This window comes from Mesoplodon mirus (genome assembly GCF_964341445.2).
Source record: "Mesoplodon mirus genome assembly, chromosome: 4".
Taxonomy (NCBI): Eukaryota; Metazoa; Chordata; class Mammalia; order Artiodactyla; family Ziphiidae; genus Mesoplodon; species Mesoplodon mirus.
The window spans coordinates 820,050-843,883 of record NC_138979.1 but is presented as its reverse complement, the minus strand read 5'-3'; the positions used below and the strand labels follow the sequence as shown (position 1 = coordinate 843,883).

General features: G+C 40.4%; 1 protein-coding gene across 6 annotated transcripts in view; it reads left to right on the top strand.

Moving 5' to 3' along the window:
- ODAD2 (outer dynein arm docking complex subunit 2) overlaps positions 1-23,834 on the top strand; it is a 240,839-nt gene that overhangs the window by 87,441 nt on the left and 129,564 nt on the right. For all 6 annotated transcript variants that reach the window (XM_082618220.1, XM_082618221.1, XM_082618223.1 and 3 more), the window contains 3 exons: positions 1,117-1,319; positions 2,731-2,829; positions 8,517-8,664. In XM_082618220.1, coding sequence (XP_082474346.1) covers positions 1,117-1,319; positions 2,731-2,829; positions 8,517-8,664 — 450 coding nt within the window. The remainder of the gene's footprint in view (positions 1-1,116; positions 1,320-2,730; positions 2,830-8,516; positions 8,665-23,834) is intronic.

The window sequence follows — 23,834 nt, the reverse complement described above, 5'->3', positions numbered from 1 at the left end:
TTCTTTTAACTGACGTTTTTAAATCATTTTCATTTAATGTGCCTACTGATAGAGTTGAATTAAATTTACTAGTTTGCTTGTTGCTTTTATTAGTCCCACTTGTTCTTTGTTCTTTTTCTCCTCTTTTTCTTCCCCCTTTGACTTACCTGAAGTTTTAGAAATGATTCCACTTTGTATATGCAATTAGTTCATCAATTATACTTTTTAAAACACATCTCAGTTGGGCTCATAACATGTGTCTCTACTTTACCTTGTCTGCCTTTGGACAGTATTATGCAGCGTCATAGGCAGGCTAAGAGCCTTACAAGAGTGTGCTTCGAATGCCTCTCCCTGTAGTTGTACTACTGTCATCACACAGTTTACTTTGACATGCTATCAACCCCTTATCACAAAGAAGCTTTTATATTTATTTTTACCATTTCTCCATTCTTTTGTGTAGATGTATGTTCTGTCTCGTATGAGATCCCTTCTGATTGAAGAGCTTCATGAACAATGTTTTTAGCCTGGGTCTTCTGGCAGTGAATTCTCTCAGCTTTTTTTCGTCTGTGAAGTCTTTATTTTACCCTCATTTTCACAAGATTTTTTTTCTCTGTATAGAATTTTGGGTTGGCAGGATATGGGTTTTTTTTCCCTTTCATCACTTTAACTATATCACTCCCTTGTCTTGTGGATTGCATTGTCTCTGATGAGAAGTCTCTTTTAATTGTTATGTTTCTTCCTCTCTCTATAATCTGTCTTTTATTTCTGGCTGTCTGCAAGGTGGTCTCTTTATCCTTGGTCTCAGCAGTTTGACTAAGATGTGTCCCAGTCTTTACAGGGTTTAAGTGTAATTTTTTTCTGGTGGTGGTGGGGAGTGAGTTGGTCCAGTCCTGCTGCTGTATCCGTGTGGGCTGCAGCAGGGGTGTGAGTTTAGGATCATCCCATTACTGTCAGCCTAACTCCAACAGAGGCCTTGGTCTTGAAGTTGCCCAGATTCAATTTGTGTTGCTAAGGAACACAAGTTAGAGCATCTTGAGACTTCCTGTCTGAATTTATCGCCAGGGTTAATTTTCAGATAACATGAGGTAATTCAGAAGTGATATCACTGTAAATATATGCTCTTTTTTTTAATTAAAGGAGGTTAGATTCAATGAAGAACAGCGAAAGGAAAAGGATCAGCCTAATGAGGCACCTGAGGAGAAAGCAGCCGCTTTACATAAAGCTAGCACTGCTTCCCGCAGGATTGCACTGGAGAAGAAGCAACTCAGTTTGGGAAGGAGTCAGATGACCAAGAGATTAGAGCCAACATTAATCTGGAAGACCACTGTTGATACCAAAGAGTATGTAGACACTTACATGATGGGTTTTCTGATACATCCTTGCTAACCACACAGTTGCCCAACTTTTCACATAACTTAGTTTCATCAGAGAAAACTACAGAGGAGATAACTCACACCTTCCTCCATAATACACGTTGGTTCCTTCCTGCCCTCTTCATGTTCCAGGCAGAAAGCTTGGACGTCCAACAGCATTTGTCTGCAGAGCGCCACGGGGGGAGAGCCCAACTCACTTCCATGTGGTCGGTGAGTCAGGGCAAATGACACGCGAAAAAGATGGTAAAAACACATGGAGGAATCCCATGGGAAATGTCAATATTGTGGTAGGGACCTGAGTAAGTAAGTGTTAGAAGAATTCCGATTTAAATTATGTGATTAAATGTACCATTCTGTGTAGTTAATTAGGGAAAACTTCATAGACGTGGTATCTTGTATATTAACAGAACTTTGAGTAAATACTATAAAAAAGGATAGAACCACAAACATATGAATGAATGGTCTGAGTAAAGTGGACACTGGTTTGATGAACGTCTGAAATATACAAGCCTAGTTCCACTTAGGACCCTCTGTAAATTGGTGCCAAAGCAAAGATGAAGGGCCAATGTTACCAACACGTAAGCAGTCAGAAGCACCTAGAGCACTTCTTAAAGTGTAGCAAATAGGTTAAACGTTACAGCCTATTTTTATTCCATGTCATCCCCTTATTGGGTTAAGAACTGGGTCCCTGCTGGTCACATGGGTCCCTCACCTGCAGGGATTCTCAGAACCACAGGTGATTGTATTTTGGGTGCAAACTCAGAGAGCTGGCAGGGGAGTCCTGTGGAAGGAGGAGACATGCTTGGTCCTCTGAGTCTCACTGATTTTGGGGTGTTTGACCTTTGTGGCCCTGTTTGAAAGAGTGAGTCTGAAAATGACAAATGTATGGGCTACTCTGTTAATGGGGCAGTGAATTATAAAATACTGCTTTTTGCGTGTGCTTATTTTCTTCAATTAAGAATTCACTAAACAAGTATTTAATGCAAACCCAGTACATGCCAAGGTGTAGACTAAGCTTGAGAATATCCAGAAAATCAGGCATAGGACCTGCTGCAATGTCAGGTGGGCAAGGTGGAAAAACAGGCAACAGTGATCCAGGACAGACTGAAGGACCTTCCCAATGATGGCAGCCTATGAAGACCTGTTTCTAGCACAAAGAAATACTGGACAAAGTGTTTCTCCATTACATAAAATGCATGGCTGTGCTTGAAGGACAAAAGGGACCTCTCAGGTGTCAGATGAGACTGGAGCTCACAGTCATTCTCTGTGTTAGGAAAACACATCATTTGGATGCGTGAAAATGATGGAATATTTGTATACATTTCTATTTTAATTTCCTGTTAGCGTAAAGTGATTAATAAAATTAATATTTCTTTAGGAACAAAAGCTCACTAAGAGACACCCAAGAAGAAAAACATGGAGGAAGACTTGAAAAGTCCAGACCATCTACTTCACCTGGAAAAGCACAGTTAATTCGGTGAGTTTCTGTTAACATGACCAGTTCTTTAAAGCCACCCCTATGCAACAGGCTAGTTAATGCTGGTTAATGGTGTTTTACTTTCACATTAGGGTCCTAAGGTATCTATATTGACAGTTAGTAGGAATGCTGTAAACATGGTAATACTGGATTTCTTTCAGTGTACTTACAGAACATCCTTTTAATGTGGCGTTACTTTAACACAGTGAGCTGCTGGTATTAGTTACCTCTTTGTAAATGAATATATTTAATGCAAACAGCAGTTAACTAAGTGGTAGCAAAACTGGGCTCTTACCTGATCTCTGGCCTCTGAATAAGCATGTCATACAAAATTGTCATCCTTCGTAGCCTTACTTTACTGGTCACTGATAGCTCTGCCAATTCTAAAGTGATAAATGTTATTTCTCATTAAAACAGCCATTAATAGAAGGCCAACTAATAAGCTTCTTACCCAGTTTTCAGTTTGATGACAAGAAGTGACATATCTGGGGAGAAGGTTCAGCCATTTTTACTCTAAGGTGGTGGTGGGAAGAAATGGCAGAAATTTCACATTTTAAATTTGCACACTTGGAAAAAACAAACTTTAAGACACTCTACAACATGTATGCCATTTTGGGGAGTTAGACATAATAAACTATTAATTTTTTGACAACTTTTTAAAACTTTTTATTTTGAAATAATTGTAGATTCACAGAAAGTTGTGGAGATAGTGCAGAGAGGTCCCATAGACCCTTCACCTAGCCTCTCCCAATGCTTAAATCCTACATCCTATGTAACTGTGGTACAAGATCAAAACCAGGAGATTAATACTGGTACAATGTATAGGTATAGTTCAATGTCATTTTACCCCGTGCAGGTTTGTGTGATGACCATGGCGACCAGGCTAGAGCACTGTTCACCCCGCACAGACGTCCCCCTGCTGCCCTATTATAGCCACAACCCCCGTCATTCCCACTTCCTAGAAACCATTCATCTGTTGGCTATTTTCATAATTTTGTCATTTTGGACCACCATATAAATAGATTCACACATTTTTTATATTGACTTTTTTTCAACACCATAATACCCTTGAGATCCACCTAAGTTGTTGCATGTATTAATAGTTTGTCCCTTTTAATTTCTGGGTGGCATTCCATTGTATGGATATGCCATGCAATGGTAGTTTTTTAAATTATTCACATATTAAGGCACCTTTTAGTTGTTTGCAGTTTTTGGCTATTAAAAAATAAAGCTGCGGGCTTCCCTGGTGGCGCAGTGGTTGAGAGTCCGCCTGCCGATGCAGGGGACACGGGTTCGTGCCCCGATCCCGGAAGATCCCACATGCCGCGGAGCGGCTGGGCCCGCGAGCCATGGCCGCGGAGCCTGTGTGTCCGGAGCCTGTGCTCCGCAACGGGAGAGGCCACAGCAATGAGAGGCCCGCGTACAGCAAAAAAAAAAAAAAAAAAAAAAAAGCTGCTATGAACAGTCACATACAGGTTTTTGTATAGATGTAAGTTTTCATTCCTCTAGGATAAATGCCCAGTTGCTGACATAGATAGTAATTGAGTATTTAGCTTTTGTAAGAAACTGCCTACCTTTTCCAGACTGGCTGCACCATTTTATGTTCCCACCAGTGACGTATGAGAGACTCAGTTTCCCCTCATCCTCGCCAGCATTAGGTATTGTTGCGTGTTGTATTTCAGCTGTTCTAAAAGCTGTGTAGTGATAGCTCATTGTGGTCTGAGCTTTCCCCTAATGGCTCATGGTGTTAACATCTTGTCATGAGCTTATTGCCGTCCCTTTATGCTCATCAGTGAAATGTCTCTTTATGTCTTTTGCTCATTTTCTAGTTGAATCATTTGTTTTTTAAATGTTGAGTTTTGAGAGTTCTTTATCTATCCAGGATATCCTTGGTTGTATATGTAGTTGGCAAATATTTTCTCCCTTTCTGTAACTTGTCTTTTCATCCTCTTAATAGGGCCTCTCAGAGAACAATTTTTAATTTTGATGAAGTCTGACTTATCAGTTTTTTCTTTCATGGATTGTGCCTTTGATGTCACGAAGCCCTTGGTCCTGAAGATTATCTCCAATGTTTTCTTCCTAAAAGTTCAATAATTCTACATTTTATATTAAAGACTGGGATCCATTTTGAGTTAATTTTATATAAAGTATCAGACCTAAGTCAAGATTCATTGACCTAGGTCATTTCTCCAGCACCATTTGAGGAAAAGGCTATCTTTCCACCTTTGACTTGCTTTTTCACCTTAATCAAAAATCAGGTGGGTGTACTCGTGTGGGGCTATTTCTGGGTCTTTATTCTGTGCAGCTGACTTTTATGTCCAGCCCTTTGCCAACACCATACATTCTTGATTACTGTAGCTCTGTAGTAAATATTGAAATCTGGTAAAGTGATTCCTCTCACTTTATTATTTTTCTTCCCAAAATCGTTTTGACCTATTCTAGCTTTTTTCCTTTCCACATAAATTTTAGAATGACCTTGCTATATCTAATAGAAAAAACTTACTGAAGATTTTGATAGAAATTGCATTAAAACTCTGTATCAATTTTGAGAAAATTGATATCTTTACTATGTAGTCTCTGCCAATCCATGAACACTGTATGTCTATTTATTTAAGCCTTTGATTTCTTTCACCAGCAGTTTGTAATAGTTTTCAGCATATAAGTCCTGTACATGTTTTGTTAGATTTACATCTAGAAGTAGAAACGCCAGTACTATGTTGACTATCAGTGATCAAAGTCCTTGCTTTTCCTCAATCTTAGGAGGAAAGCATTAGTCTTTCACCAGAAAGTATGATGATAGTTTTTGTACAGATATTCTTTATCAAGTTGAGGAAGTTCCCCTCTATTCTTGGTTTTCTGAGAGTTTTAATCACCATTGGGTGTTGAATTTTGTCACATGTTTTTTCTACATCAATTGGTATGGTCATGTCATTTTTCTTCTTTAGGCTGTTACTGTGGTGGATTACAACGGCTGATTTTTGAGTACTGAAACAGCCTTGCATTCCTGGAATAACCCCCACTTGGTCACGGTGGGTTCATTCTCTTTATATGTAGCTGAATTATGTGTGCTTAATAGTATGTTAAGAATATGTGCATCTACACTCATGAGGGATGTTCAGTAACAGTGTTTTGTTTTTGTTTGCACTTTGGTTTTGATATCAGGCTTCATAACATGAGTTCCCTTCTCTTCTGTTTTCTAGAAGAGATGGTATAAAATTGGTGTTAGTACTTCTGTGCCTGTTAAAATTCTCCAGTGAAATCATCTGGAACTGGAGACTTTTGCTATGAGTGTTTAAATTATGAATTAATTCCATTAATAGTTGTAGTGCTGTTCAAATTATGTGCTTCATATTGGTTAAGTTACGGTAGTTTGTACCTTTAAAGGAGTTGGTCCATTTTATCTAAATTGTCAAATTAATGTTCAGTTGTTCATAGTTTTCTGTTATTATCCTTTTGTTGTCAGCAGGATCTGTAGTGATATGCTACGTTTCATTCATTTCTGGTACTGGAAATTTGTGTCTTCTCTTTTTTTGTCAGTCTTGCTAGAGCTTTGTCAGTTTTACTGATCTTTTCATCGAGCAGTTTTTTGTTTTTTACAGATTTTTCAAGTTGTTTTTCTGTTTTCAATTTTATTGATTTCTTCTCTTTATTATTTCCTTTTCTCTGTTTTCTTTGGGGTTGTTTTGCTCTTCTTTTTCTAGTTTCTTTAGATGTGAGTTTAGATGACTGAATTGAGACTTCTCTTTTCTTATGTAGGCCTTTAGTGCCATGTAGTTCTCTTTCTGCATTGCTTTAGCTATGTACAGAAAAACCTGATATATCTTTGTGTGTGTGTGTGTGGCTTTTTTCAGTTTTATTGAGATGTAATTGACATACAGCTCCGTATAAGCTTATGGTGCACCCTATGACTTGACATACGTGTATTGTGAAATGACTGCAATAGGCTCAGTTAATTTACATCCCCTTATGTTGTTGCAAATAACTCTGTTTCTTGTGATGAGGACCCTCAGACTTACTCTCTAAGCGACTTTCAGATACACCACACAGCAGTGTTAGCGTAGTCATCTCTTCGTACACCACATCCCCAGCACTTACTTATCAGATACCTGTGTGTAGCATTTGACCACCTTCCCCCAATTTCCCTCCCTCCACCTCTGGTAACCACAAGTCTGATTTGTATGAGTTTGCTTGTTGTTTTGTTTTTGTTTTTTATTTTTAGATTCCACGTATAAATGAAATCATACAATATTTGTCTTTCTCTGACTGATTTCACTTAGCATAATACCCTCCAGGTCCACCCAGGTTGTCACCAATGGCAGGATTTCCTTCTATTTTTATGACTAATATTACATTGTATGTATGTATCATGTCTTCTTTATCCATTCATCTGTCCATGGACACTTAGGTTGCTTCCATGTCTTGGCTATTGTAAATAATGCTGCAGTGAACATTGGGCTTTACTTCATTTTTAGGTAGACCTGATCTACCAGATTTTCCTCTTTAACCAATGCAGGTTTCCTGACATCTTTTGGGCAAGAGGCTACATAAAACTGAAACTCAGCTCCAGGCACTTCAGTTCAGGGTTTCCCCCCACTGTGGTCCAGAGAGCACAGGTGCACCATTCTGCACTTTTTTTTTTTTTTTTTTGTGGTACGCGGGCCTCTCACTGTTGTGGCCTCTCCTGTTGCGGAGCACAGGCTCCGGATGCACAGGCTCAGCAGCCATGGCTCACGGGCCCAGCCGCTCCACGGCATGTGGGATCTTCCCAGACCGGGGCACGAACCCGTGTCCCCTGCATTGGCAGGCGGACTCTCAACCACTGCGCCACCAGGGAAACCCCATTCTGCACTTGTGAAAGTACAAGAGTTGGAGCTCTCTGTGCTGAAAAACCTTTGAGAAATTAAGAGAATGGTAGAACCTTAAAAATAATGAAACTTGACAATTACCCATCCTCCTACTATGCTTCCAAATGGAAAAGACTAGGAAGGAGTTGTATGGAAGAGAGCACCTGGGGGGATGGAGAGAGAAAAGGAGGGAGAGAAAGAAAGAAGATAAGGATGGATTCACTATGTTCCCAAGGGCTTGAGTGAACTAGCCTGTGTCTGTGACCTTGATTTTGAGTTAGAAGCCCCTAGAGCAGTGAGGAATAAAGTGAACTCTCTTTGGTAAGGGAATAAATGCCTTCCCTTTGGGGCACTGGCAGCACTGCCCAACTGAACTTTCTGCAGTAATAGAAATGGTTTATTTCTGAGCTGTCCTGTACGGTAGCCACTAGCTAGCTATGATTATTGAGCACTTGCAATGTGGCCAGTGTGGCTGGAGCACTGAATTTTTAATAGTATTCAATTTTAAGTAAGTAAATAAAAGAAATGTACATAGAAATAACCACATGTTAAGTTATTCAACTGCTATGACAAGTTGCAGTCTTCAGTCATTTACCTAATACCCTTGCATTTCTTGCTATGTTCTTTATTATTATTGCACCCATAGCAAAAATTCTGAAATGCATCTGCTACAGAGACGTGTTTACTCACCTCCTCATATAGATATTAACAAAGATCTTCCAGAACTCAGAAGGTGTTGGTACCTTATCCATTGCTTATGTACATGTTGCTGAAATAGTAACATTATAACCATGTCCATACTGTAGCATAAGCATACTTATCATACATTGTTGTTGTTCTTAGTAAGAGTGCTGAAAAGATTGAGGAAATTATTAGTGAGAGCTCCTCCGAGAGTGAGGACGATGAAGAACCACCTGACTACCTTCAGGAAGCAAATGGAGATTTGCCGTCAGAATACTGGCAAATTCAGAACCTGGTGAAATATTTGAAGGTGAGAGAGAAACCTTTTGTACTCTGTTTGCAATGTTTATTTAAAATGTTTTCCTAAAAATGTATGTTCTGCTTCCAAGTTGACTGTATATTTCTTTCAAGTAAGGGTAGTAAGTATCCCTGTTACTACTTAAGTGTGCACAGGGGAAGGTCCTATTACCCTGAGGACAGTGAGGTTAGTCCTCATGGAGCAGCTGGGCTGCCAGGTACCAGCCCTCTCCCCTAGCTGCGGAGCGGGCAGCGGGCCATGGCAGCCGTCAGATATTGTGACTTGCCACCATTTTATGATCTGCAGTATGATGCGGTGGAAGGAGCAAGGAGTCTTGGAGTTGGACTTAGACTAAATTCTAGGTTGTGTCACTTACTAGCAATGTGACTGTTGAAAAGTTATGGTTTTGAGCCTTAATTTTCCCAACCCGTGGAGTGAAATTAGTAATACCCACTACAGGATTATTTTAAGGACTGAGAAAGCACATTTGAAGCATGTGGTGTGGTGTCTGATACATTGTAGGTGCTTAAAATATGTACTGGTCCATTTCCATTACTCTCAAGTAATAGCCCATGTGTGAAAACATTTTATAATCATAAATAAATAAATGGCCCATATAACAGGGTATCAGTATTTAAGTCCTTGAATGTGGGGTGGGGCAAGGAAAATGATTTACCCAAGCCCAGATTAATATTCATTTCTGATATTGGATAGTGGATATTGATAAATGGCGAGGCCAGGTCTAAAGCGATAGCCCGGAAGTACTTGTGAAAACAACATTTTGACTTACCTCATCTTGTCCTCCTGCATTTGCTAAGCTTTGCATAGTTCAAGATATTTATGTGACTCCTAAATTGCTAAAGGGTGCTTTTCCTGTGCCTCTGAGGTCATCCCAAGCTGACAGGTGAACTAGCCTATATGCACATTTTGGTGAATTCAGCAAAGGCCCTCTGCGTGGACAGTCTGGCAGGTATAAGTAAGCCAAAAAAGCTTTTCCTAAAAGAAAAATATGCCTGCTTGCCTGGTGGACACAGTCTCAGTGGCAGTTCTCAGCACTTCTCAGAAAAAGGTTTTTATGTTTTCCTGAATCCTGAATCCCAAGAAAAATTAGTCAAGAAATTGGGAAAACGGGAAGTTAGAATTAAAATTTGACAATTCAAATTTAATAATCTTCCTGAAGACATTACCGGTTCAGAGGAATCTACTGACATCATGGAGAGCAAGACCAGTTGATTATCTCGGTAATCATTCCACAGTGTACGTGGGTATCAAATCCGCACATTGTACACATCAGATACAATTATATTTGCCAGTTATCCCTCAATAAAGTTTTTAAAAAAAGAAAATTCTGGCAGCAGAATCAAAGGTGAAGGTAGACATTTCCAGGCATCAGGACGGGACCCAGTAAGAGTAAAGTGGTCACAGCCTAGGTGGTCAGCCTCACTTGTAGCTGTTGCCGTGCTCTAAGTAATGTGTATGTGCAAGTCATTCTTGCAAAAATAAATGATCTGCTAATATGCATCATATACTTCATACAAGTCCTATTAGTGGTGTTCTAAGAAATAACCAATTTGTAAAGCAGAGTAAGTCGTTAGATTTGAAATTTTGACCTGTAGATTCTCTGTAGCCTTGGTGAGCTTGCTAGGAGATCTGAATGGTATGTCATTTGGATGTACCTGGGCACTGTTTTGTGTTTGAATATTCACTATATTGTATATATTATGTATTACAATTTGTTCTTTCCAAGTAATTTAACATAAGAAATGCAAAGAGAGGAAGATGTGAATGTGGGTTGTGCAACACTGCATCATGAAACCAGAAAGTGATCTAAAATCTTAATTAGCAAAAACAGCATAGACCTCAATGGCCCAACCAGAATCAGGGCAGGCAGATAAAATATTTTCATCATTAAAAAAGGAAATGAGCATATATGATGCAAACTCTAACGCCTAACTTGGATATGCTTTTGGAAGCCTGTCAACAATTTGACCAATGTCAATGTAAAATGAAAGAAAAAAATTTTAACATCTGGCATATTTGTCCTGAAACGAAAATCAAGACTATTGGATAGGACAATTAATGCTTTGTGTATTTTAAAATTGTATTTTAAGAATATCTTATAAATGATAAATATTTTAATGTCATCTTTCAATTTTTGAAATGGCTTTTATTTAGCTTTTTTTTTTTTTTTGCATTACGTGGGCCTCTCACTGTTGTGGCCTCTCCCGTTGCGGAGCACAGGCTCCGGACGCGCAGGCTCAGCGGCCATGGCTCACGGGCCCAGCCGCTCTGCGGCATGTGGGATCTTCCCGGACTGGGGCACGAACCCGTGTCCCCTGCATCGGCAGGTGGGCTCTGAACCACTGCGCCACCAGGGAAGCCCCTAGCATTTATTTTGTGTTAATGTTCTAATGTTTTCTGTTACCAGATAACAGGTGGAGATCATTTTTACATGTTATTGCAATATATAGTTTTTTTTTTTTTTTTTTTTTTTTACAGAAAACCTCTGAAATTTTTAGCATGTCTACCATAAATAAATGGTTTGTTGTTTATTATGGACATAATTTACTGTTATGGTCATCATTATTATTTAGTAACATGTAAATAAAATTTAGGAACAAATATGAAATAACATGATTTCAGGAATTCCTGAGAATTTCTGGGAATTCCAGTTTCTCATTCTGGAATCTGGAAGATTCATATCTGCCAGAATTTGGAAACACTCGTGTAGAGTATAGGCTGGCATTCCATCCCTGTGATCCTGCCCCTGCCTTGGCAGGAGTCCTTGTGCACAAACCACCCAGTCAGCGCAGCAGCCAGCCCAGCACACACGGCAGCAATGTCCAGACTCAGGAGACCCACCTGACCTTTCCCGAGCCACAGGGCTGCCCATAGCCTCTACTCATGAAGAGCATGTCCTCTGGGGAAAAACTGGCAGCAGAGATCTCTGTCATCCAGTCCTTGAGCCAGACAGGCACTGGGGCTCAGACATGGCCTTTGGAAGAAGATTTGGAAGAGCCCTGGTGTTGACGCAAAGAATTTTGGTCTATGAACTTTATTTCATTAGTAAAAGGAAATAAAGAGCCAGAGGGGGCAGAGGCATCAGCCAGGCCAGAAGGCAGAATAATGGAGCAGTTAGAGGCACAACCTTCAATGTCAGAAAGACTTCAGCTGAGTCGGGTTTCTGCCACCCACTGGCTCAGCGGCCTTGGGGTGCTGGCGGACCTCTGTAAGCTTTGGTTTCCTCATTGGTCAAGATGGCAAAATAAAAGAGCCCGCATTTTAGGATTATTATGAATATTCAATGAAACCTGACGCACGTAAGTGCTGTAGCACCAGGGGCTCAGCACCTGTTGGCAGTGGTAATTGTTTCTGTTGCTATTGTTATTATAGACAGGTAAGGTGGGGAGTCTTTACCACCCACAAAGGTGGTCCTCAGCTTTTGCTTTAAGATTCTAGCAAGCAGTAAAAGGCAGAAGGACAGCGAGTTAATACAGTGAGGGACTCTTTCCACAGTAAGGTAAACACAGCCCACTTGCCAGTGAGTGTAACTGATCCTGGTGCTACGAGCAGGAAGAATTTCCTCCCCGAGGACTTAATGGGGCAGACAGTGAGTAGGTGGCACGCAGCGTTCTCCACAATACCCTCTCGGTGGACACGGCTAAGAGTGTCTCGTGGTAGTCTCATTATTGAATCACGGGCTTGCGTTTTTCAGCTATTTAGGATAAATCTGTATGATAGTGGGTCAAAAAGGGCTGCACTGTTGCTGTCCCAAAACAGCTGAGGAAAGCATGTATTGATGAAGTGCTACTCAAGCTTGCACAAGTTTACCCATCAGTAAATCTTGTGCAAATGTGATACTTTGGGCCAGACAGCAAATCGCTTGGAATTATTATAGTTCCCACAGGTAAATATTCTTAACATAGCCAATGAAAGAAAAAGTATATCTACAAATGATGTCAGGATTTTCAACACAGATAAATGTTTTTCTCTGGAGACACAAAAGGATACGGAAAGTCTATGAAATGCAAAATTGAATGTCTCTAGGTAATCTCAAAGTAATACACCTGACGTTGTAATTTACAAAATTATGCCTTAAATGTAGATTTCAACCAGCAGAGAAATGTCCACGTTGACCTGACTCTCCACTTACCATTTTCCAAGTGCAGCGATGTCTGTGATTGTTGAAAAATTTTGATGCGTTCATTAATACCCAAACAAGTCGATGAATGACACAGCTTAGTATTTATCCAGAGCTATGAGCTCAGGTCTTGGCATGCCATAAAGGGACTTAGTCTTCAATTATTTGGCTTGGACATACGTTCATTTCAACCTGCAAGTTTTGCATCTGTATATATGCTTTTAATCTGGAGTCGTAGAATACAATTTAATTTTTAAACTAATGGGCACTCTGCATTTTTACTCACCAACCTTCCAACCTCTGTTTCCCCACACAGCCGGTGACTCCGTACCCTAATTCTGAATGAAGTATTAAACTCCTTACTCTGCTGCCCTCTGCGCTTACCTTCTGCTCCTTTTCACAGTACAGCTTGTCTGTCTTATCAGCTACTCCCTGAGTGGAGAGACCGTACTAAACTCATTTCTGTGTCTTGCAGGGTGTCTTCCTAGTAAACACAGGACTGTCCATCCTCCGCTCAGGAGGGACGGTGACAGAACGAGGCTCCCGAGGGGCCAGGCTGCCCTTCGCTCTCAGGTCCTTCCGAACAGCTTTTCCTTCCTCTGAGCCTGAGTCGTTCTGTTCCCTCTGCTGCTGATGTCTTTCCCCACCTTCTCTCCCTCCCCTTTCCCCTCCTTCTCCTGCCCCCCTTCTCCTTGTAGACATACTGTTTCCTTGCTGCATTTGCCCGCTTCATGTGAATATTATTTTCTCCCCTGTCCATGGTTGCTTCAAAATCTTGCAATGAAAATATTTAGCTTTGTATCCATCCCAGCGATTGGGCGACACAGTTGTTAAGGCGTTCACCCCACACTAATACTGTGAGTCTCTCTAAAAATACAGTAAGTTTCACTCACTTCTGAATCAGAAACGTAGAGAACCCCTTTGTGAAATAGGAGGAGAGTTGGAGGATTTTTTGTTGTTTGGAAATGGTGGCTTTCTTCATCACAAGTATTCTAATATTAATGTAACTAGGTACTCCTTAGTAACACAAGATAAAATGTTGAAAGGTCATAATTACAAGTAGATCTGCATTTCATGCGCCTTAGTGTAAGTATCCTTAAACTGAAGAATGAATTTCTGGACCCATAGTTGAAAGCCTGCTGGAATCCATTTCTATGTGGTTTGAAGGTAGATTGCGTATGGAATTTAATACTATAGGATCAGGAAATCCAAGAGAAAATCGAGGAGACTAGAAAATGGTTGGTTAGCTTTCAGGCAGTCCGAAGGGATCTCAGAGGCTGAGGCTAGAATCATGCTTTATCTCCCCTCTAGGCATTTCTTAGGGCTGTTACTTGAGGATAAGCTATCTGCACCGTCGGCTCCAGGCTCAGCTGGGATAATGTCAGCAAGTGGGTTTGGAGACGTCTGCCCCTACTCACAAGTGCCTCGTTCGGCTGGGCTTATTCCTGAGTACTTGCTGCAGTAATGGAGGAATCCAGGGTTCATCCCTGGGACCACTTCCCCAGGTGTACCACCACCTCACCTGGGGAAGCAGGAAGGTGAAAGCATTCATTTAGAAAGCTGAGTTCAGCAGCAGGTGGTTTGCCAAATGAATCCCAGTGAGAAGACCAGAAGCCAGTGACGTGTTGCCCTGATAGAGTGTGTTGGGGACTTGGAATAGGGCAAGTGTCCTTGGGAGCAGCCAAGAAATGGCCAAGAGAGAAGACCGGCCAGTTTGCGAGGGCGGCCTGGTTTGGGGCAGCTTAAGTTTGAAGACAGTGAAATGTCCAAATAGAAAGGCCTGTACAATAGTTGGAAATAAAGGATTGAAGCTCCAATTATTCATTAGAAATGGGGCTATCATTTTGGGACCCAGAGGAATGAAAGGCTTAGGAACGAGTGTGGAGCAGGTGGGCATGTTCGTGTTTTTTTAATTCATGATTGAATGTGACCTCTTAAAAGCTAATCAGAAAGTAGCTGTCTCTCACTTGAGTTAACACATACAACTAAGGCAGTGTTTATGGATCAGAATATTTATGTTAAATGGGCAGTCTTTCTTTAAATATTATTTTGCCATCTTATAAGTAGATTGTTTCATTCGCCTTTTTTTTCTTAATCTTAAAGAAAGTAACATCTTATTTGGTAATTTTATGCAACCAGTTAATGGATTAAAAAGATTAATTAAAGGAAGATAAATAGGAAAGTTGTAAGCAAAAAGAGAAAAACGTTTACTTTTAAAGTAATTTTCCCTCCAACTGAATGTTCCTACACGCTAGCACTGGGAAGGCCAGGTATGAAGACTGGGGAAAGATGGGCTTTTTTTTTTTTTTTTTTTTTTTTTTTTTGCGGTACGCGGGCCTCTCTCTCACTATTGTGGCCTCTCCTGTTGTGGAGCACAGGCTCCGGACACACAGGCTCAGGGGCCATGGCTCACGGGCCCAGCTGTTCCGCGGTATGTGGGATCTTCCCGGACCAGGGCACGAACCCGTGTCCCCTGCATCGGCAGGCGGACTCTCAACCACTGCGCCACCAGGGAAGCCCAAGATGGGGTTTTTAATGTAAGTTCGGAAATGTGGTATCAGCCTGGAGTATGATACTGGGGCAAACTTTGTTTTCAAGTTCTAGATGAGTGATGATGTCATCTGAACACAGGTCAGTGAGTGGAGAGTGGTGGGCGTGGACTGCTCAGAGTGACAGCTTATGATCACGGTGGCAGGGGCATCACATATTAATCCTCTCCCCCCCATCCACCATGTGTTGGTGAGGGGTGGTGCCTCACTAATTTATACTGTGTGATCAAACCTGTGTTGATTTCACCTTTCACGTGAGCCAGGGACCTTGCTAGTACTTCTTCTGTTATGTATCCACAAACTCAGAATCTCAGGCCATGAGAAGTGAAGGTGTTTGATGGTGCCCCCAGCTCAGCAGTGACAGGGCTCTACTTCAGAGTGACATCTAGAAGACAGTCACATCAGGAATCCCCGGAGGCTTCTGAAGAGACTTTCCAGGCTCCCTTTCTGGAATGTTTTGGATTTCCTCTCTGGAAGGGCAGTCTTGGCAAAGACATTTTCAGACTTGAAAACCTTTGTTTAAGACTGCTTTTGGGGCTTCCCTGGTGGCGCAGTGGTTGAGAGTCTGCCTGCTGATGCAGGGGACACGGGTTCGTGCCCCGGTCCGGGAAGATCCCACACGCCGTGGAGCAACTGGGCCCGTGAGCCATGGCCGCTGAGCCTGTGCGTCCGGAGCCTGTGCTCCACAACGGGAGAGGCCACAGCAGTGAGAGGCCCGCGTACCGCAAAAAAAAAAAAAAAAAAAAAAAAAAAAGACTGCTTTTGTGGGGCTCGGTTCCTTCGTGATCTTCCACGAACTGATTAAAACGCACACGCACACTCGCACGCGACCTTAATTGGTTAAGGGGTTCTTCTAAGTGGCAGTTGGGAGTTATATGGTTTTTCATCAGAGGAATTTGATGTACTTTGCAATCAACTACAGTTAATTAATTGCTTTCCCATTACGTGGGTTTGGGGTGTGGAGTGGCAGGTCGTGTGATCCCTGTTCGTTGGTGGGAAAGCTGAGAAATACTTCGCTCCAGGCCACACAGAAGGTGGCTGTGCGCCGGGAAGGCATCCAGGGGCCTCTGCTTATTGCTCGTCCCTCTGTCCGGAAATTCAGTGCCCAGGGGGCCTGAAGGCCTCACTGCTGAACATTCCTGTTTTCTCTCCTGTTTGAGTCAGAGGCTCGTTACACATGGAGCACTTCTTCACACAGGAAGTCAGCGTTCAGTTTGGGGAGGCGGTAGCAGAGTGCACTGGGCGTTTACGTAAAGAGATGGAGAAATGTATGGGAGTGCCGTGATTGTTAAGAAGAACCTTTCAAAAATGGAAAACACTGGTTACTGCTTGTGCAGCCAGAGGAACTCCACTAGTTAAGAAGAAAAATGAGAACCACTTTCCTGAGAAACAGCCTTTAAGTTAATACATATGTTGTTACACTGATGTAGTCAATTTTGTTTTTACAATGGTGTGTTAGTTTCTGCTTTATACCAAAGTGAATCACTTATACATATACACATGTCCCCATATCTCTTCCCTCTTGCGTCTCCCTCCCTCCCACCCTTCCTATCCCACCCCTCTAGGTAGGTGGTCACAGAGCACCGAGCTGATCTCCCTGTGCTACGCGGCTGCTTCCCACTAGCTATCTACCTTACGTTTGGTAGTGTATATATGTCCATGCCACTCTCTCACTTTGTCACAGCTTACCCTTCCCCCTCCCCATAGCCTCAAGTCTATTCTCTATTAGGTCTGTGTGTTTATTCCTGTCTTGCCCCTAGGTTCTTCATGACCTTTTTTTTCTTAGATTCCATATATATGTGTTAGCATACGGTATTTGTCTTTCTCTTTCTGACTTACTTCACTCTGTATGACAGACTCTAGGTCCATCCACCTCACTACAAACAACTCAATTCGCTTCTTTTTATGGCTGAGTAATATTCCATTGTATCTGTGTGCCACATCTTCTTTATCCATTCATCCGATGATGGACACTTAGGTTGTTTCCATCTCCGGGCTATTGTAAATAGGGCTGCTATGAACATTTTGGTACATGTCTCTTTTTGAATTATGGTTTTCTCAGGGTATATGCCCAGTAGTGGGATTGCTGGGTCATATGGTAGTTCTATTTGTCGTTTTTTAAGGAACCTCCATACTGTTCTCCATAGTGGCTGTACCAATTCACATTCCCACCAGCAGTGAAAGAGTGTTCCCTTTTCTCTACACCCTCTCCAGCATTTATTGTTTTTAGATTTTTTTGATGATGGCCATTCTGACTGGTGTGAGATGATATCTCATTGTAGTTTTGATTTGCATTTCTCTAATGATTAATGATGTAGAGCATTCTTTCACGTGTTTGTTGGCAATCTGTATATCTTCTTTGGAGAAATGTCTATTTAGGTCTTCTGCCCATTTTTGGATTGGGTTGTTTGTTTTTTTGTTATTGAGCTGCATGAGCTGCTTGTAAATTTTGGAGATTAATCCTTTGTCAGTTGCTTCATTTGCAAATATTTTCTCCCATTCTGAGGGTTGTCTTTTCATCTTGTTTATGGTTTCCTTTGCTGTGCAAAAGCTTTGAAGTTTCATTAGGTCCCATGTGTTTATTTTTGTCTTTATTTCCATTTCTCTAGGAGGTGGGTCAAAAAGGATCTTGCTGTGATTTATGTCATAGAGTGTTCTGCCTATGTTTTCCTCTAAGAGTTTGATAGTGTCTGGCCTTACATTTAGGTCTTTAATCCATTTTGAGCTTATTTTTGTGTATGGTGTTAGGGAGTGATCTAATTTCATACTTTTACATGTCCCTGTCCAGTTTTCCCAGCCCCACTTATTGAAGAGGCTGTCCTTTCTCCACTGTACATTCCTGCCTCCTTTATCAAAGATAAGGTGACCATATGTGCGTGGGTTTATCTCTGGGCTTTCTATTCTGTTCCATTGATCTATATTTCTGTTTTTGTGCCAGTACCATACTGTCTTGATTACTGTAGTGATGTAGTTAATTTTAAAAATAGTCTCTAAGACAAAAAGAGTAGAAGGACTTTTGTACTGAAAAAAAATTACCTGTTACTAATCAGAAGATATTTAAATTCCATCTTCTAATGAAATTTCTACTCAGTAGAGTCTGCACTTACATTTTCTTAAAGAAGAATTTTACTTATTCAGATGTGTGTGACTTGTATGTTTATAATGCCCACTAAGAAAGGGTTAGTCCTCTTTTATTTTTATTACAGAGGAGATGGTGGGAGTGATGGAGGGCCTCATCTCCAAAGGGGCATCCATGCTCTACAAATAAAACGGTAACTTGTTTTCAGTTCTGAGCTTTAAACTCACTTTGCCTCTTGGCTATCATAAATAAAGAGAAGTAGAGAAAAAGCAAAGATAATTAGATGATTATGATAAATACACTATTGAATCGTAACAGTGTATACCTCCCCTAGCCAGCATTATACAACCACATCAACTTAACTACTGAAAAATGACAATATGAAAAATCTCTGGGAAGGGCTGTTAAGCTTTAACTCCATTCACTTATTCATGGACACATACTATTAACTAGTCCAGCTAGAGCATAATTAGAGCCTTCTCACTGCTGTCTAGCTACTCATTAACTACATCACTACAGTAATCAAGACAGTATGGTACTGGCACAAAAACAGAAAGATAGATCAATGGAACAGGATAGAAAGCCCAGAGTTAAACCCACGGACATATGGTCACCTTATCTTTGATAAAGGAGGCAGGAATGTACAGTGGAGAAAGGACAGTCTCTTCAATAAGTGGTGCTGGGAAAACTGGATAGGGACATGTAAAAGTATGAGATTAGATCACTCCCTAACACCATACACAAAAATAAGCTCAAAATGGATTAAAGACCTAAATGTAAGGCCAGACACTATCAAACTCTTAGAGGAAAACATAGGCAGAACACTCTATGACATAAATCACAGCAAGATCCTTTTTGACCCACCTCCTAGAGAAGTGGAAATAAAGACAAAAATAAACACATGGGACCTAATGAAACTTCAAAGCTTTTGCACAGCAAAGGAAACCATAAACAAGACCAAAAGACAACCCTCAGAATGGGAGAAAATATTTGCCAATGAAGCAACTGACAAAGGATTAATCTCCAAAATTTATAAGCAGCTCATGCAGCTCAATAACAAAAAAACAAACAACCCAATCCAAAAATGGGCAGAAGACCTAAATAGACATTTCTCCACAGAAGATATACAGACTGCCAACAAACACATGAAAGGATGCTCAACATCTTTACTCATTAGAGAAATGCAAATCAAAACTACAATGAGATATCATCTCACACCAGTCAGAATGGCCATCATCAAAAAATCTAGAAACAATAAATGCTGGAGAGGGTGTGGAAAAAAGGGAACACTCTTGCACTGCTGGTGGGAATGTGAATTGGTACAGCCGCTATGGAGAACGGTATGGAGGTTCCTTAAAAAACTACAAATAGAACTACCATATGACCCAGCAATCCCACTACTGGGCATATACCCTGAGAAAACCATAATTCAAAAAGAGACATGTACCAAAATGTTCATAGCAGCCCTATTTACAATAGCCCGGAGATGGAAACAACCTAAGTGTCCATCATCGGATGAATGGATAAAGAAGATGTGGCACATATATACAATGGAATATTACTCAGCCATAAAAAGAAATGAAATTGAGCTATTTGTAATGAGGTGGATAGACCTAGAGTCTGTCATACAGAGTGAAGTAAGTCAGAAAGAGAAAGACAAATACTGTATGCTAACACATATATATGGAATTTAAGAAAAAAAAATGTCATGAAGAACATAGGGGTAAGACAGGAATAAAGACACAGACCTACTAGAGAATGGACTTGAGGATATGGGGAGGGGGAAGGGTAAGCTGTGACAAAGTGAAAGAGCGGCATGGACATATATACACTACCAAACGTGAGGTAGATAGCTAGTGGGAAGCAGCCGCATAGCACAGGGAGATCAGCTCGGTACTTTGTGACCGCCTGGAGGGGTGGGATAGGGAGGGTGGGAGGGAGACGCAAAAGGGAGGGGATATGGAAACATATGTATATGTATAACTGATTAAATTTGTTATAAAGCAAAAAAATAAAATAAATTAAAAAAAAAAAAAAAAGATTTCTGACTCTAAGCAGTGTTGGTATCTAAGGCAATTTAATGTAATTATCTGAAAATGTAATAGATCTTTTCAGGGAACTTGTCACCTGATGTATTTGCAACAAAAATAGTTTTTATTCCTCGAAGCATGCTTCCCCCCAAATTTATTTGAGAGGCTAAATAGAGAAAAGAAGCTTTGCCTAGTTCCCAATTTATATAATGCACTAGGCTGCTTTACTTTTTGTTTTAAAAACACATATTCAAGTCCTGTTACAGAAGTTTGCATGCTGAAGAATTTCTAAGTATAAGGGTCAAGGAGTAAGAGGTACCAGATTTGGTATAAATGATGTTTCATTTTATATATATCTATAAATCCTTTGTCCCTTTTTGGTCCGCTGACCTTTGAGATTCCTGCTGACAAGGGCTGTGGATCCTAACCCAGCTCTTGGTCTGGCTGGCTGTGGCCTCCTGATATTTCTGTGACACACAGAGCGTAGCGGAAGCTTATGTTCCTCTTCTGGTCCATCCTTTACTCTCTTCTGTGTTTAAAATATTAAAGTATTATAACATAATGCATTAACATATGCTCATTGTAATTATTCAAGCCATGCAAAGGAATAAAAGTGAAAGCCCCCTTCCACATGTTTGTTTGTATACAAACACATATGTGATTTTTATACATAAAATGAAGTCAGACTGTGATTCTACATTGTACCTTTTGTATTTAATGCTATGTCTTGGTGATCTTTCATATCAGCCTTACTCCTTTTAATTGCTCCATAGTATTTCATTATACATAAATCAGTAATTTATTTAGCAGTTCCCTTATTGATAAGTTTTTAGGTTGTCCCCCAAATCATGTAATTACAGCGGTGCTGCAGCAAATATTTTTACATACGCTTTGGATATGTACACTGTTTCTGTAGGATGGATTCTTTGAAGTGGAATTGCTTGGATCAAAGAGCATGCACATTTCGAATGTTGATAGCTGTAACGGGCAGTTGTTCAGTGGGTATAAAAGTTCAGTCATGCAAGATGCATAAGCTCTAGATCTGCCATACAACACAGCACCTACAGTTAATAATGCTGTTTGTGCACTTAAAAAATTTAAGAGGGCAGGTCTCACGTTAAGTGTTATTAACAGACAAAAAGGGGGAGGTATAAAGAAACTTCGGGAGGTGAGGGGTATGTTTATTGTCTTGATTGTGGTCTTGGTTTCACAGGTACATGCATATGTTCACACTCATCAAATTGTGTACATCAAATATGTGCAGTATTTTTGTAATCAATTATACCTCAGTAGAGCTGTGTTAAAAAAGAAAAAGAATATATGCACAGTAAAGTCTAATTACTGCATTAATTTTTTTTTATTTCAGACAGAAATAGTGAAAAGTGATCAACCAAGCTTGGTTTATGTAAAAATTTTTATGATACTCCCTACAGAAAGCAAGCATCAGTTTACACTCTTATCAGTAACACACCAAAGGTTTTAACCTCGGATACAGAGTGAAATCAGCCCAGCTCTTAAAAACAAAACAAAGACCTTGGTGCCCAGGTACCATTCATGGAAGTTTTAATTGAATTGGTTTGGAATGGGGTCTGGGCATTGATGGTCTTTAAAATCTCTCCAGGGTGTTAAAGTTGCTCACCTAGGATTGAGATTAACTGTTCTAAATTCTAATCTGCAGTCTTTTTTTGTTTGTTTGTTTAATAGGGGGAAAATGTATCTTATATGGATTTACCTAGTCCTCATTGCTAGTGAGGTTCATAAATTTTTTCACACGTCAAGTAGCCATTGTATTGTATACCTTGCCTATTTTCCTATGTGGTTGTCTTTTGATTCTTGATGCAAATTAATCCTTTGTTTTTTATGTGCAAATAATTCCTCTCTGCTTGTCATATGTCAAAGCCAGATGACTGGCTCCCCCATTCTTTCCTCCAGTGATTGGAGATGCTACTTTTATCAAATATTGTCATTTCACTTTTTTTTTTTTTTTTTTTTTTTTTATTTTATTTTTATTTTTTTATTTTGTTGTTGCTTTATAACAAATTTAATCAGTTATACATATACATATGTTTCCATATCCCCTCCCTTTTGCGTCTCCCTCCCACCCTCCCTATCCCACCCCTCCAGGCGGTCACAAAGTACCGAGCTGATCTCCCTGTGCTATGCGGCTGCTTCCCACTAGCTATCTACCTCACGTTTGGTAGTGTATATATGTCCATGCCGCTCTTTCACTTTGTCACAGCTTACCCTTCCCCCTCCCCATATCCTCAAGTCCATTCTCTAGTAGGTCTGTGTCTTTATTCCTGTCTTACCCCTATGTTCTTCATGACATTTTTTTTTCTTAAATTCCATATATATGTGTTAGCATACAGTATTTGTCTTTCTCTTTCTGACTTACTTCACTCTGTATGACAGACTCTAGGTCTATCCACCTCATTACAAATAGCTCAATTTCATTTCTTTTTATGGCTGAGTAATATTCCATTGTATATATGTGCCACATCTTCTTTATCCATTCATCCGATGATGGACACTTAGGTTGTTTCCATCTCCGGGCTATTGTAAATAGGGCTGCTATGAACATTTTGGTACATGTCTCTTTTTGAATTATGGTTTTCTCAGGGTATATGCCCAGTAGTGGGATTGCTGGGTCATATGGTAGTTCTATTTGTAGTTTTTTAAGGAACCTCCATACCGTTCTCCATAGCGGCTGTACCAATTCACATTCCCACCAGCAGTGCAAGAGTGTTCCCTTTTTTCCACACCCTCTCCAGCATTTATTGTTTCTAGATTTTTTGATGATGGCCATTCTGACTGGTGTGAGATGATATCTCATTGTAGTTTTGATTTGCATTTCTCTAATGAGTAAAGATGTTGAGCATCCTTTCATGTGTTTGTTGGCAGTCTGTATATCTTCTGTGGAGAAATGTCTATTTAGGTCTTCTGCCCATTTTTGGATTGGGTTGTTTGTTTTTTTGTTATTGAGCTGCATGAGCTGCTTATAAATTTTGGAGATTAATCCTTTGTCAGTTGCTTCATTGGCAAATATTTTCTCCCATTCTGAGGGTTGTCTTTTGGTCTTGTTTATGGTTTCCTTTGCTGTGCAAAAGCTTTGAAGTTTCATTAGGTCCCATGTGTTTATTTTTGTCTTTATTTCCATTTCTCTAGGAGGTGGGTCAAAAAGGATCTTGCTGTGATTTATGTCATAGAGTGTTCTGCCTATGTTTTCCTCTAAGAGTTTGATAGTGTCTGGCCTTATATTTAGGTCTTTAATCCATTTTGAGCTTATTTTTGTGTATGGTGTTAGGGAATGATCTAATCTCATACTTTTACATGTCCCTATCCAGTTTTCCCAGCACCACTTATTGAAGAGACTGTCCTTTCTC